Genomic DNA, 17156 nt, shown 5'->3' with positions numbered 1-17156 from the left:
TTTGGACTCTCATTCTGACGGCACCCATTCATTGCAGAGGATCCATTGGTGAACAAGTGATGTAATGCTACATTTCTCCAAATCTGTTCTGATCAAGAAACAAACTCATGTACATGTTGGATGACCTGAGGGTGACTAAACTTCAAGCACATTTTCATTTTTAGGTAAACTAGTCCTTTAACACAATCAAAATCTGCATGGGAACTCCTGATCGTGCAGATTCCTACTGGAACGACTGGATTTAACCCATGAAATTTCACAAAGCAACTGTAAATGTGACCACACCTTTAGTTTTAATGGGGAGAGTTAAGTTCTTCTGGGATTTATCAGTAAACTCAGGATATCACACACGTTCTACAATAACTGCTCAGTTATATATAAGAATAGAGTGTGGGTTAATGTTCTTTCGTAAAGAAATAGGTTGCCTAAAAATCAAAACCATAAAAGCCTTTCTTTTGTGAAACAGAAAAGAAGTATAGCAGAATGTTCAAACTGCTCTTTTACATACATACAATGAATGAATGAATGCATGGTGATCACAGTTGTCTGGAACACTGTATTGGCCAATCAGCATTCAGAACCACTGACAATCCCGACAGAGCAGGGGTGTTCAGTCCAGCTCCTGGAGGGCCACCATCCTGCAAAGATCACCTCCAACACACCTGCTTGTAGAGTCATCCTCTTGACCTTAATTAGCTGGTTCATGTGTGTTTAATTAGGGCTGGAGCTAATCTTGACTGGAAGGTGGCCCTCCAGGAGCAGGACTGGACACCCCTGATATAGAGCAAAGTGAAGTGTCTTGATCAAGGGCACAATGCTGATAACAGACCTTAATATGAATTGCTTTATGTTAAGGATTACCAGCCCAGAACATGAGACACTAAGCTACCGCTATCCTATTATGCTCAGAGATACACATCATAACCCCCTTTTTTCTTTTATCTCTCTGTCTCCCTCTCTCTCTAAATTAAAACAGTATGTTTTTTTATTAGTTTTATATTCTGAAAACTGTGTGAGCGTAATTTCATTACACTGTAAAATGAATAATGCACTTGTATCAGAGAGTTTCTCAAAAACGGAGCTCCTAATAGTCTCATTCACTGTCATGCTTCTCTCTGAAATTTTAAGTAGCAATTTTAGCAAATGCCAGTTCCCACTTTTGTTGTAGTGTTTAAAGTAAGGATCACTATTACTATTATTACTCCTACTTAAACCTTGGAATTTAAACTATACCTCAGTGCTCATGTCATTTGGCCTCTTTTGTACTGTGGACTTAAAGTTTTTCCTTACCAGTGGTTTTTTTTTTTTTTTTTTTTTAGCCACAATTACTGCATTTTTTATCATTTTCACATAACTTTCATGGCCCTCAGAATATTTTGTTGTATGAATATTTGAACATGCAGTATGTCAAAAGTAAGAACAGAGTCTCTGCATTTAAATGGAACCATTTTATTCTAGCTTCATGCATTTGTCAATACATGAATGTTGGTAAGTTTCATTAAAAAAAGCAACATTTTGAAGAAAAAGCTGAGAAAATCGTGTTTTTGTCAAAGTCTACAGCTGTGTCTCGAAGTTAAGGGCGTGCACTTAACGCCACACCTCTGAAGTGCACGAAGGACGCTCCACCTTGACAGGATTTCCTAATTGTGCCTCGATTCCCGATTACCGCTCCTGTCGCAGAGCAATGGTGCGAGAGGAGAGCTGCCATCCTGACAGGATAGGTAGAGCCAGAATTGCCAGTTTTTATGTTTTACATCATAATGGAGGAGATGGTGGGAATGTTTCACTGACGGCGGTGCCGGTGATGCACTTCAGGCTTAGCCAAGACCGAGGCCAAGTAAGTAACACTGGTTTGCTGCGTCCTTAATTTTCGTATTACAACTTTAAATGCAGTTATTGGCTTGGAACTTACTTGAATAATGTAATGATACATATGAAAAATTACAAAACACACACACACACACACACACACAGCAGTTCAAATGCTGACTGATATCTTACAAAGGTGTGATTTTATATAGTTTATTGTCTTAAGCATAAAAATAAAACTGTGAATAAAAAATGAAAAAAATGAAAAAAAGGTTACACTTTATTTTGATAGTCCACTTTAGACATTCTACTAACTATAAGTAACGTTGTAACTACATGTCAGCTACATGTCAACTAATTAGCATTCTTTTGCAAATATATATCTACTAACTCTCAGTAGGGTAGGTTTAGGGTTTGTAGAATAAGCTGACATTTACTTGCAAAGTTTCTCATAGTCAGTATGTTGTATGTTGTGGACCCATCAAAATAAAGTGTTACAAGATATTAAGCAGACAGTCTACTAATAATCTAATGACTGCTAGTTGACATGTTGTTACAAAGTTACTTACTGTTAGTAGAATGTCTGATCCCAAAAGTGTTTAGCAATACAATATGAACACAATGAGTACATTGTACTTATTTTTTTGATGTAAGTACATAGTAGTTAAGGCGACCTAATATAAAGTGTGACCGAATGTCTAAAATGGTCTATCGAAATAAAGCGTTACCGAAAAAAAATAGAGCATTGTACAGCTCAATGTTCAGTGGCAGCTGTCACAGCTGAACAGTGCTCTGTATGACTGGTCCGAGTCCTTCAGGTGCAGCCTGTTGTTCAGACACAGCTGTAGTTAGCAACAATTTGTTAATATTCTGACCATAAATGTTGTTAGTTTAATTTTCAAAATAATAAGTGGCGGACTGTAAGGAAGTACATTCTTTAAGTATTCTCGTACAAATGTGAAATACTACGTTTTTTTTTTTTTTTACTCCCAGGACAGCAACACTATACAAATATGGTCTTTTACAACATAAAATGCATTGTTGTACATTAAACTACCCAACAGTATATGAAGTAGGCAACTTTAAATTTAACAACCTTGAACATATTCAGAAGTCAAATGCAACATACAGAGTAGTGCAGCAGTAATACTAATGCAAAACCATCCTGATGAATTCTTTTTCAGAACAATACTGTATACATTTACTTTTACTCTCAATACCTTAAAGGTGCAATAGGTGATTGTCTTCAGAAACATTTTTTGTTATGCTGGTTGAAAGTCTCTTCACATCCTGATAGAAATCATTAAGTTAGTTCAGTTCAGTTCAGTTCATCTTTATTTCATTTCCCGAAGGCAATTTGGTTGCAGCACACAAGCATTTCACATAAACAACACACAATACAAAGTCCATTTCCTTCCTAAAAAGTCTTATCTTAAATTTAAAAATTTTACAGCTGAGGGGATAAATGAATGTCTAAACCGATTTGTTTTACTAATTCTATAACAAATACCAGAAGGGAGAAGGTTAAACTCATAATACATTGGGTGGGAATCATCTACCAAAATGCTCTGGGCTTTACCCAGAACCTGTCTATGATATAACTGGGCCATAGACATCTGCTTACTTCCCGTTATTTTATTTCCCTGATTTACCATCCTCTCAAGACAGTTCTTGTTTTTCACATTTAGAAAGTTAAACCAGCACAACAGTGAGAAAGATAACAGTGACTCAATATAAGATCTGTAGAACATGCACATCAATGTTTTGTCCACATTAAATGACCTTAATTTCCGCAAACAATACAATCTTTGCTGCCCCCTCTTACACAAAACATCAGTATTGGGAGAAAAGGACAATTTATTATCCAAAACAGTACCCAAATACTTATACTGTTCAACAATCTCAACACCTACTCCATTTATACTTGTTTGCTTATTGTGAGTAGATTTCCTCCTAGAGTTAAGTGGTCTAAATGTATTTATATGTATTTATATATTCTGTGGAAGGCGTAGGACCAAAAAGCGTTCGTCCAATCAAAACGCTCGGACCGAGCGTTTTGATTGACTTTCCTACCTGCCTGTCAACATGTGTATTTGCATACCTCTGCACACCACTGTCACTGGAGGAGACGTTCACTTTCAGTGCTATCAGGCTAAAGTTAGCATTTTCCAAGATCTCCAACGGCACCTTTAAGTATATTAGAGTATGCAAGATAATACTTTTACTCAAAGGATAGTTCGGTCACACTTTATATTGGGTGGCCTTTTCCCCAATGTGGTATTAGTAGCTACAAAAAGTATTTTACTAAAGTATCTCAATATTTCTTCTACCAATTACTTTGTCATAGCTAAACAATTTCTCTTTTCCTTCTTTCCCTAAATCAGACCAGACCCCTGTACTGCAGGATAAAGCTGAATGTGCCAGTGCTGGACAGGTTTTTAATGGTTTTCGGCTGAGCAAGGAGGCCCTGACAGTGCTGCTGGATCTTCTGAGAAGTGAACGGCAACATAGATGGGGTGCCACAATAGACACCCTGGTGTTTCTTTTCTGTCTGGCCGGTGGTACATCATACAGCGTGGTCTCCAGAGTGTTTGACATGCCTCTTTCCACTGTCCACCCCATTGTCCTCCGAGTCACTGAGGAGGTGGTGGCCATTCGCCACCAAGTACTTCACATCCCGAAGACCTGGAGGCAGTTTGCCGTGGGTTTTCAGGGCTTGGCTTAAAATTGATGTTGTTTTTATGTTGTAAATGGCTGTAAAAAAGTACTTTGAATAATGCTTAGAACAATTTGTTTTAATGTGTAAAATATTTTTTTACAGGACAGAAAATAAATGTGTAGAAGGATATTTTGTGTAAAAATTTACAAAAAAGGAACAATGTACATAACAATTACTTTTATTTACACGTGAATATGCATAACAAAAAATACAAAATGTACAGAAAGTACTCAGGCTCATTTACAAATAAATTACATTACAAAAATGAATAACGTATACAACGTATTTCATTTTTAACTTACATCACAAAAATAAACTACAGGAATTAGGTTGTTTCATTGACAATGTGACGAAAAAATACATTGAAAAATTTTTATGTACCCATTTTTTCCACTGTTTTCTCTTCTTGAGAGAATGGTTAATAAATAATTAATTTGTTAACCATTCTCCCTGCTCTCCTGTGCTCTTCTCTCCTCTGTCTCTCTCTGGAATTTGGTGAGTGTCACACCCATGGACGTTTAGTTGTGTTTTCATCTCCCTTGTGCTCAGTGTGACCCAGTTTTTTTCCCCCATGTTTGATTTGATTAGTTAGTTCACCTGTGTCTTGTTTATCATCCTCACCTGTCTGCTCTTCATTAGCAACCCTATTTTAGTTGGAGTCTGTTCTGTTTGCCTTTGTCCGGTATTGTTGCGGTCTTGTATTTGTGTATGTAACTACGCTACCTCATGTGTTCTCCTGCACCTGTCTGAATTAACCCCTTGTTGTGCAATAATTAAAATTCATTGGAAATTCTTCTTCATTGTCATCTTTGTGCACTCATTATTCACACCGTAGCATGACAGAATACTGGACTGACAAAAAAGTTTAGCAGCATCTTCCCCTCGTGTTTGTTTTTGTTTTGAAAGTTTTTTGTTTTTGTTATGGATGACCCTGCCATCCTCGTCCTCCTGCTTGAGCAGGGGGATCGCTCTCTCAAGGACCACACTAGAGACTTCTTCGCCAACCTCATGCACTACCCAGACGACTGCCATTGCTCATTTTACCATGCTGGACTTAACGCAGCCACACGGGCAGTTGTCCAGGGATGGTCCTTGAGAAAGCCTTGCCGTCTTCATTGAGTGGGTGCTGGTTTCCTGCAAATCACAGCTCACCGTGGACATCGCAGACGATGACACCAGCCCCACTCTGGACCCAGAGCCCAGCCCACCATCAGCCTGCTGCACAGAGCCAAAACCCAAGCCCAACGGAGAGCCTATGCCCGCCACGATCAACAAGCCATTGCAGAGGAGAGCGACAGAGCTGGACATCATCCCGGAGCCCGAGCCTCTCGGAGCGTCTGATAAAGTCTGTGTGACAACGCGTAGCTCCACCAGCTCACCAGCTTCCCACTCACTCCCTCACCTGTCACAGGACACTTGCAATCCTAAGGCAGAGCAAATCAACCATGCCTGTTAACAACAACAACAGCACAATGAATTTCAGCAAAAATGTGTGTTTTAACTTGCTTCGTGTTTATTTTTTTAAGTCTTTCCCCAGCAGGCCTATTTTCTCCAGAATAGTCCTAAAACAAGAAAATAAAGGAAACACTTATGAAAAATATTAAGACAGTGCAATCTTAACATTAGAAAATATGACACAGCGGGACATGCATACAAAATACTGAAGAGCTCAAGTTTGGTTAAAACATTTGTTGACATACAGTGGGGCAAAAAAGTATTTAGTCAGCCACCAATTGTGCATGTTCTCCCACTTAAAAAGATGAGAGAGGCCTGTAATTTTCATCATAGGTATACCTCAACTATGAGAGACGAAATGAGAAAAAATAAGTATTTGGTGGAAACAATTATGGTGGAAAATAAGTATTTGGTCAATAACAAAATTTCATCTCAATAATTTGTTATATACCCTTTGTTGGCAATGACAGAGGTCAAACGTTTTCTGTAAGTCTTCACAAGGTTTTCACACACTGTTGCTGGTATTTTGGCCCATTCCTCCATGCAGATCTCCTCTAGAGCAGTAATGTTTTGGGGCTGTCGCTGGGCAACACGGACTTTCAAGATTTTCGATGGGGTTGAGATCTGGAGACTGGCTAGGCCACTCCAGGACCTTGAAATGCTTCTTACGAAGCCACTCCTTCGTTGCCCGGGCGGTGTGTTTGGGATCATTGTCATGCTGAAAGACCCAGCCACGTTTCATCTTCAATGCCCTTGCTGATGGAAGGAGGTTTTCACTCAAAATCTCACGATACATGGCCCCATTCATTCTTTCGTTTACACGGATCAGTCGTCCTGGTCCCTTTGCAGAAAAACAGCCCCAAAGCATGATGTTTCCACCCCCATGCTTCACAGTAGGTATGGTGTTCTTTGGATGCAACAAAAGTTCTATTTTGGTTTCATCTGACCATATGACATTCTCCCAATCCTCTTCTGGATCATCCAAATGCTCTCTAGCAAACTTCAGACGGGCCGGACATGTACTGGCTTAAGCAGCGGGACACGTCTGGCACTGCAGGAATTGAGTCCCTGGCGGCGCAGTGTGTTACTGATGATAGCCTTTGTTACTTTGGTCCCAGCTCTCTGCAGGTCATTCACTAGGTCCCCTGTGTGGTTCTGGGATTTTTGCTCACAGTTCTTGTGATCATTTTGACCCCACGGGTGAGATCTTCGTGGAGCCCCAGATCGAGGGAGATTATCAGTGGTCTTGTATGTCTTCCATTTTCTAATAATTGCTCCCACAGTTGATTTCTTCACACCAAGCTGCTTACCTATTGCAGATTCAGTCTTCCCAGCCTGGTGCAGGTCTACAGTTTTGTTTCTGGTGTCCTTTGACAGCTCTTTGGTCTTGGCCATGGTGGAGTTTGGAGTTGGACTGTTTGAGGTTGTGGACAGGTGTCTTTTATACTGATAACGAGTTCAAACAGATGCCATTAATACAGGTAACGAGTGGAGGACAGAGGAGCCTCTTAAAGAAGTTACAGGTCTGTGACTTTTTTTTTCTCATTTTGTCTCTCATAGTTGAGGTATACCTATGATGAAAATTACAGGCCTCTCTCATCTTTTTAAGTGGGAGAACTTGCACAATTGGTGGCTGACTAAATACTTTTTTGCCCCACTGTATCTTGCATGACAGCACTACAAAAACACAACAAAGTGAAAAACTGGCTTAAATAGTGGTTGTCTTATTGTTTTTGGGCTTTGTGTAAAAAAATAAATAAAATTAAACCCTGGCTTTTAACACTTGTTTCGCTAGGTATTTGAGTAAGACAAAATACTTGCATTTCAATGTGAATTTCCCCACAGAACTCTCACCCGCCATGTTCTTTGAATATAAATTCCATCGTCATCTGAGCGCAAATGATTCTGAGATAGGGTAGGGTGCGAAGTGTCCACATTTGAAGTCGCTTTCGAATCGCAGTAGCCTTCGTTGCACCGCGGTGACTCAATCGGCCTTGGAATGCGGTCTTCGGAGGGTGCATCCTGAATTGGGACAGCTTACGTTGTGACACTGTGACACAATCGCTCTTCAAATTTGGTCTTCGAAGTGCGCGCCCTTCGCTTTGGGACATAGCTTACATCTGGATGTGATTCAGAGGGATGATCAAAACATACAGTGGAGATCAAAATTAGAGAACAATTTACTGTATGAAGTATGAACACTTGATTTTTTTCCAGAAATAATGTAATCTTCATCACTGAAAATATTATGGAATTTTAGTTGTGGCTATACTATGCTAGTAGAACAGTGTTTTATAAAGTAACTAAGGCACTTCAACAAAAACCCTTTATTTTGTGGAAAACAAAGTAATCAAAATTAGAGAACAGCAATGATTGTAGCACAAAGAAAAGAAAGATTACAACTAAAATTTCTGAAGGTTACAGCAAAATTAGTTGGAAGTGTATTGGCCCCTGCTTTGAATGACTTCAGCACATCTGCGGCCACAGTACATCACTAGTCTCTCACAATGCTCTGGTGTGATCATGGTCCACTCTTCTTCCAACCTCTTCCACAGTTCAGTGACTGTAGTGGGTTTCTTAGCCATAACTTTATCACCAAGGATTTTCCAAAGATTTTCAATCGGGTTTAGATCTTTGGGCCCACCATTTCATTATTTCAGTGTTTTCAACTTCAAGGCACTGCTTTACCTGTTTTGCTGTGTGACAAGTGCAATTGTCTTGTATGAAAATTGCAGGCTGATTGGGCGATGAACACAGAGAAGGTACTGCATGTTGCTGAAGGAGGTTCTGATAAATATTTGCATTCAGTCTGCCATGTATCTGTATAAGAGGCCCAACTCCTGCTGCAAAAAACATCCCCCAAACCATGACACTTCCTCCACATTTCACTGACTTCTTTACGCCCTTGAGCTTCAGTCTTTCCTCAGTTTGATGACGAACATAATGTTTCCCATCAGACCCAAATAAATTAAACTAAATCATCACTAAAGTGCACTTTGGACCAATTCTCCTCTCTCCACACAACATGCTGCTCACCAAAGGTTAGTCTAACCTTTTGATTTTTTTTCTGCTGAAGAGAGGCTTGCAGAATGCACTTTCAGTCCGACTTCTCTTAAACGTTGAGACAGATCCTTACCCCAGGGGCAGGCAAGTAAGTTTGGCGGGCCAGAACGTAGTCAAAGGATAATTTAAGGAATTAATGAATAAAAAATGCAACTAGAATTGCCTGACAGACTGTTACTCCGTGTTAAATCCTGTAGTAGGACAGTCATTAACATAAAGCCACATGTGGCGGTGTCCGGTAGAGTATGTGAGCGGAGTGGAGCGTCAACAATTGCCCCTCCACGCTCTGAGCATTTAATAATCACTCCGCTCCAGCTCCACTCCACGCTCACTGATATCAGTAACACCGCTCCGCGGTTAAAGTATTTCAGTAGGTTTGAAATATCACAGTTCTGTTCATAACGTATATTAAAAAATAAAATAAATAAAATAACAAGAGAGTTTCAAAGTGGCTTATTGGAACGCTAGTGTGCAAACTTTTTTCCTTCCACATGCCGAGCTAATAACATGGTTGTCAGCATTAAAAGGTATAATTGCTGCTTTTTGCAGTGCAAATTTTGTTTGTGATGAAAATAACAGTATGTTTTCGTCAGTTATTTTACCTACGGATCGATGCATTTCTTACAGATTTCTGCTCATTTGAAATCGGATACAGATGAAGTAGCACTGTAAGATTACATTTGTTTGAATTCATTATTGAGAGAGCGATTGTGTGTGAATAAGTGTTGTAGTAGCTACTTGTTTAAATCATACTCACATACTCTGATTGTGAGTAACTGTTGCTGTCATGACAGATCTATTTCAGAACCAGCCGCTATCAAAATAATCTGGCTGCGGGCCAGATATTATAGCTGGCGGACCAGTTTTGGCCCGCGGCCCACCTGTTTCCGACCACTGCCTTACCCTGTTCATTACTGAACTGGCAAGCAATTCCAGCTGCAGTGTTGAACCGATTGAGAGTCTCTGCATTATACTGTCCTCTTGTGCATTTTTCTTTCGTGGCGACCAGCCTCGTCGCCTCCTTCCATATAACAGTGAAAACACGAAAAGTCAGAGTATTCCGTCAATGGCAGGGAAAGAGTTAAAGATATCTCAAACTTTGTGGCTCGTGAAGGATAAGTGTGCTGTTACTTTTCTAAGAGATGCGAAGGGAAGAGATTTTCACTCAGCAGATGATAAAATTATGTCTGTTTACCTGTGCAGAATTTTCAAATCTGATTGTAATGTCAGGTGCGCTTAAATATTTGAAGTTTGAAAATGGCTTTGCATTGATTTTACATTGATAAGAAACCACCAACCAACAAAAACACTATTAACCTAGCAGCCAAAGATTACTCATAATTCAGAAACACAAGCAGACACACAAATCCTATTAAAAAGGAAAACTTCTGAATCAAAGTAAAGTGTCTCAGTGAACAACAGATTAAAGATAAATTCAACTTAACTTGAAGCATTTGCCAACTCTTAAATCCACAGATAGCAACATCTAATTACCCAGAAACATTTGATTTTTTTTCTTTCTTTTTTCCCTCTCTTTTTAATTGTGTGTGTGGTTTCAACAGCACTCTGTAATTAGCTCAATGACTCTAAATCTCTTAACTCCTTTGGCAATGAGCTCTAAGTGCTTGTTTCGTTTGACCTCTTAACCTTGTTCTAACAGCAAAATTTGAAAGTGTAGGTGGATAAAAAATAGGCTGGGTCATTGAGTCTGGTATAGGGGAATCCATTAGAGTAATGGCAGATTTACAGTGTCAAAGAGGCTGGTGTAACTCCAAGAGGGCAGAGATGTTGTGTATTCTTAAGACAGAATGCACAGTCATCTCAATAAAGAGTAAAAATTGTGGAAAACACAGAAAGACTTTAATCAGGTGAGTGTTAGTATCAGTACTTCCTAAAAGGAAAAATTAACCCAAAAAACATTTACTCACCCTTGTGTCCCAAACCTGTATGGCTTTCTCTGCTCTGTTTAAACACAAAAGATGTTTAGCAGAATATCTAAACTTTTCTTCTAGTCATTTAAGAGCTTTAAATGAGGAACAGAGCAAATTGAAGTTGTTGTTTACTGAAAATTGTGTTCTTTGCCATAAATTGGATTACTGCACTAGTCATATATTTCCTGGAGCCCTTTCTGACCTTAAAGAGCTTAACTGACTTTGATAGCGAAAGTCAGACTTTAGATGTTACGTAGATTTGAAATCACAATTCCAGTTATTGCTGGGTAAAAAATTAACAAAAATTCTTTAAAAAAATTGTATGTTCTGTCAGAAAATTATAAATTAAACAGAAAGTGGATATTTGATGTCTGAAATGAGATTCAGGTGCAGGTCATTTGAAATCACAATAATAAAGCTGTGTGCCAGCATGAACAAACTGGCAAATCCAGTGACTGTTGGACACAAAGTCATCCAGATCTTATGCCCATGAGTTCACTTGCCTATCCTGTCATTAATAATGGTAAAAGTATTTAACTTGCTCTCCTCTCTTGTAAAAAAAAGACAAAAAAGTGCCCTTTACCATATTTCTGAGCAATATACTTCAAAAGAATGTACTTAAGCAAACTAAATGTAATGTTTGGACACTTAATTGCATGTTGATTGCAGTTAAATAAAAATGTATTAAGGTTAAAATTTATATTAAAAGCTATTAGCTGAAATTTCGAGTGGTTTTTGATCCACTTACATCTTTACATGTAATATGTTATTAATATGTAAATTTAAATACATTTGTATATAATTGCTGTTAAAACCTGTATAGCACGTCATATATTTAAATATATTTGTAATTACACATTTGTAATACATGCAATTTAGTACATATACAGTAGAATATAATAACTTTAAGTGTAATATCAAATAACACACTACAGTTAAAATTATAAGTCCTTTACATGCTATAGTATGTGTCGACACTCCAAAATAAGTGAACTTCTTGAAACAATGACAAAACATTATTAAAACATAAAGATTTAAAATGTACTTTAAAAACTTTAAAGTGCATTTTTAAAAGTGTACTAAGTGTTAAGAAACAGCGTTAAAAGCATTTTATTTTAAGTGTCTTTTAATTAATTAATATTATATTGTCTGCAAGTACAGTTTTAATATACATAAAATTTGAAGTGCTCATGTAATACAATTGATTGCATGACTTTTTCACCAAGGCTTGAAAGAAGGGCTCGGTCACAGACTGGAATTACAAAAGCTTCAATGACAGGACTAAGAACTCAACAGAAAACTGCAAGAACTAGAAAGCAGATTTTTTTTTTGTCCGATTTTTCTATATTTACAATAGAGTATGAGTCAATGTTCCTACTGTTCACTCCCACAGAAGTCTGCCATTGACCCTATAAGAAACTAACAACCGTAAAACTCAGGAACAACCGTAAAACTCAGTGTCTGTGTGTATTACAAAGTCTAATTCACGCCAAATGGAGAGTGTAAAATAAACAGTCCCAAGGAAATATACAAGGACCTTTTTTTCTCCAGAATCAAGTAGACCTTGTTAGGTCTTTGACCACTAATTAAACACAACCTGTACTTGTCACCTTTGCTCAATTAAAATGCACTACACGTGCCCGCCACTAATGCAGAGCTCAAATACACACACAGACAAGTCATTTACAGAGAAGGAATACGTTGCACACACCTCTCACATCGTGTACAGTAGCACCAAAAAGCATTTGGACACTTAGGCCACACAGGAAGAATATATACATGTCATTGCCTTTGACATCAAGCCAAGCGTCCTGCCCTGCAGAAGATTTTGGACAGAGGATAGATCATACTCAACGCTTCAGACCATTAACCTGCAGCAAATTCACTTTCCCTTCAATCATCTCATTTATTATTTTCCCTCAAAGAGGCATGTGGGTTTCTGAGGTAAAAATACATCTCTCACCTGATGTCTCTGACCTTCCTGCCTTCATTCCCCTGGCTGTCAGTCTGTCTCCTCACACCACTAAACACTCATTAGCATTTCCATTATTTGAGTCTGGAGCTCTCACATACACAAGAGAGGGAGAGACTCCTGCTGACACGACTGTCTCAGAAACGATAGATACTGAAAATGTACATTTAAAACTATCTCCTCTCTTCTCCCTTCCTTTCCTGCCTTGTCTTGTCTTTTTCTGTCCCATTATTTATTTTCCTTTTCCCATCCATTTGTCCTTTCCTTTCCTTCTATTTTGTCCTTTTATGTTCTGTCTTTCTCTTTTCTGTCCTTTCATGCCCTGTATTTTCCTTTCCCTTTCCTTTCCATGCAGTTAAGCAGTGTTTATTTGCAGTTGCTACAGTGTTCATTGTAACCATTGCTTTGCCCAAGTCAACTTCCCAAGTCTCTGTAATTTTGATATGATATGGGGAATTACAGTTAAACCCCATAGAGAGACTAATATGCTCAATTAAGGACAGGACACTAGTACTTACAGTCTTAGGGACGATCAGTTGATGGTTCCATACAGGTTCTGATGGGTTAACAGTACAGATACTGTGTTCTTTGTTCTGTGCTATTTTCTTTACACAAATCTTATTATCTAAGGACAGTTTTCTTGGAGACATTAAATTCCATTCATTAGGAATTATCCTAGGTGAGTCATAAATCTTGTGAGGGCACTTCTCATTTGGGCAGCTGTTTATTCTTCTGTAGGCTTTTCCTTTGGCATGCTCACATGCTTATTATATTTCTAAACAACCCCTGCAAATACGCCATTTGATAAAACATAGGCAATATCTTTTCCCTTCAGGGTGAGCTGCAGCACATCACTGGAACAGAACAATACATTCACACAGCACACTGATACAAACTTCTACACAAGTCACTGTCATATAACATATATAGCAACTAAAAAGAAGCATAAACGTTAAGCATAAATAAGAGTTAGTGGATCCATGTGGTGCGTTAGTGACCTTCTTGGCTCTAAAGGCACAGTTTTAACATGTCTCAGACACCTATAATGAGAACCACAGAATAGTTAATATAAGTTCCAACTTATAACACTTTTTTCCATAAAATATAACATTTGATTATATAATGATTCAGATTCATTATTTCAAAACAAATACATCTTTATTCTCTGAAAGTCGGGCTAAATGAGTAAACACTGTTACTGTATTCCTGACATGGGTCAGACCCTTCTCAGATACCAATTACAGAGATTGCTTTAGAATAGATACATTGTTTTTAAGAAAACTATGATTAGGTATTCATTATATAATAGAAAAGGAGGGGATTGGAAATCTACCCCTTCAGTTTGCAGTCCTAAGATGAATATGAAGGGTCAGGGGTTTGTTTCAATGGCAAAAGGCACTAAAAAGTAAATCACTATGCAGTAACACTGCCAGTGCAGCTGTTAAAGGCCCTTTTTTAATACTCTATATGTTTTATGATCTCCCCTATCAAACTGCCACATCTATTTCCCCTCTTTGCTCTGGGATCTCATGATATAACTATTAAACACAGATGATCGTATGTTACACCGGTGGCACATGAGGGAATTTTCCAGGGAAAAGTACAATATGATCAAACCAATAAAAGATTGTAGTCGGTTTAATTATGTGTCTGTTTGTTTGTTTGTTTGCTGCTCATTATTACTCTTATACACAGATGATCTCTGGTCTACCATGCAAATAAAAAAATGATGGTAACACTTTAATTAAAGCCTTTATGTATAATGCATACATAATGTGCGTTGTAATACATTATATCTTGTCATAAAGAATTATAACCAAATTTAAAATGCATAGTGTAACAATGAATTGATAAGTGTTATAATGTATTAACTGTGGTTACGATTATGTATGAGATTATACAATGCATTATAAGGCATCATTTATGCTACTTTTATAATAATAAATATATTTTATAATAATAATAACTACTTTTATAATGCACTATACATAAAGGCTTTAAATAATGTTACCAAAATAATACCAAAAAAATAAAAAATAAAAATAAATATATATATATATATACTTTTACTTTTGCACATTTGACCTCTTCAGTTGTTATATTGAATACATTTTCCTCCTCTGATGGGCTGTCACTAGTTTGCTAGGTTTCCTCTCTCTCTTCTCCTTAGGGTGCTGCCACGTGTCTGGTTGGGCAGCTGCCCTCGACGGGTCGAACATGTAACCCTAAAGCTGAAACAGGAGCTGGGTGTTACAGCAGTGATGAACTTTCAGACAGAATGGGACGTCATAAACAACTCACATGGCTGCCGGCGTGACCTCAGTCAGCCCATGAGCCCAGAGACCATGACGCTCCTGTACAAAGACTGTGGCCTTTCGTACATCTGGATCCCCACTCCAGACATGAGCACAGAAGGTCAGGCATTGATTTGTTTTAATGTGTGGACTACTAACGCTAAAAAAGAGCCTCTATTGTTGGATATATGTATTGTAATTTTGCCCTCTGCAGGGCGCACACAGATGCTGCCGCAGGCCGTGTTCTTGCTCTATGGACTGCTGGAGAACGGTCACACAGTATATGTTCACTGTAACGCAGGAGTGGGTCGTTCCACTGCGGCCGTGTGTGGACTCCTGATGTATGTGTTAGGCTGGGGACTCAGGAAAGTGCAGTACTACCTCACTGCCAGAAGGGCAGCAGTCTATATCGATGAAGAAGCACTGGTGAGGGCTGAAAATGACTTTCATATTAAGTTTGGACGACTCCGTCCATCTGTCTGCAACCCAGAGACATGAGAACAGTGCCCTCTACTGGATGGGAGGACAAGGGGACTTCAGTTTAATAATGTCAAAGCAGTTAACAGCATTTAAAAAAGCTTTCAATATTGTCACACATTGATTACTAATAATCCAGTGTTTTTTACAAAATACCCCAATATGTTGTTTGTACACTGCCGTTCAAAGGTTTAGGATCAGTAAGATTTTTAATGTAGAAGTTTCTTCTGCTTATCAAGGCTGTATCTATTTGATCAAAAATACAGAAACAAACTATAATTTTGTGAATTATTACTGCAATTTTTATATACTTTAAAATAAATTTAATATACTTTAAAATAAAATGTATTCCTGTGATCAAAGTTGAATTTTCAGCATCATTACGCCAGTGTCACATGATCCTTCAGAAATCATTTTCATCACAATCAATGTGGGAAACATTTGTGCTGCTTAATATATATATATATACTTTTTATTTTTTTATTTTTTTATTTTAAGAAATTAATACTTTTATTCAGCCAGGGTGTTAAATTGATTAAAAAATGATAGAAAATATTTCAATTTTGAACAAATGCTGTTCTTTTTAACTTTTTATTCATCAAAGAATCAAAGAAAAAAGTATCACAGTTTCTAAAAATATTAAGCAGCATAACAGTTTCAACACTGATAATAAATCAGTATATTAAGAATCATGTGACACTGAAGACTGGAGTAATGATGCTGAAAATTCAGTGCTGCGTCACATGTATGTTAAAATAGGATACCAATATTAGAAATTGCAATAATACTTCACAATATTACAGTTTTTTCTGTGTTTTTAAATCAAATAAATAGAGCCTCGATGAGCAGAAGAGACTCCATTAAAAATCTTACTAATCCCAAACTTTTGAATGGCAGTGTATATTAAATTGTTTATGAGTAATTCTTACTGAAAATAAAATACATTATTTAAACTTTCCTTCGCAATTTTTGTTTGCTAAAATGTAATAAACTCTCTTAATTTTGAATGTTGCACAGCTCTGTAAATGATGCAATACCAAATGTTAATTTAATGAGTATAAAACAACTAAACATGATGATATTAGCTGTTTTTTGGCCAAGAATCATAATCGGTGATGCAGCACAGATGGCCATGGTAATCACATGAGTGTATTGCTCTGTTCATCCTTTGAAATGTTTTCATAGCTTCACCTGGTTATTGTTCATTCATCTTGACACGGTCATCATTTGAAAAGGCACCTTGAGGCAGTTGTCGCCGCAGACTGCTAATGTGACCGTTATTGTTCGTCTATCTGCCCCTTTTCTCCTTTAACATGCCACTTTCATTCATTTATGAATGTAACTCAATATTCTTGTTATATATTTAGTACAGCAATTTCGCTGCCCTTGAAATAAGCTTCCATAATGAAAAGCACTTTCCACTTGACCTTTCAATA

At 37.7% G+C, this 17156-nt stretch overlaps 1 protein-coding gene across 1 annotated transcript in view; it reads left to right on the top strand.

The window, feature by feature from the left end:
- Positions 1 to 16526, top strand: part of epm2a (EPM2A glucan phosphatase, laforin) — a 33152-nt gene extending 16626 nt beyond the window's left edge. Inside the window, exons 3-4 of the mRNA XM_058762790.1 lie at positions 15120 to 15364; positions 15458 to 16526. Coding sequence (XP_058618773.1) covers positions 15120 to 15364; positions 15458 to 15741 — 529 coding nt within the window. The 3' untranslated portion in view covers positions 15742 to 16526. The remainder of the gene's footprint in view (positions 1 to 15119; positions 15365 to 15457) is intronic.
- Positions 16527 to 17156: the final 630 nt, after the last annotated feature.

The sequence above is a fragment of the Onychostoma macrolepis genome, chromosome 23 (genome assembly GCF_012432095.1).
Source record: "Onychostoma macrolepis isolate SWU-2019 chromosome 23, ASM1243209v1, whole genome shotgun sequence".
NCBI classification, from domain to species: Eukaryota; Metazoa; Chordata; class Actinopteri; order Cypriniformes; family Cyprinidae; genus Onychostoma; species Onychostoma macrolepis.
This window is presented reverse-complemented; position numbering and strand designations above follow the sequence as displayed.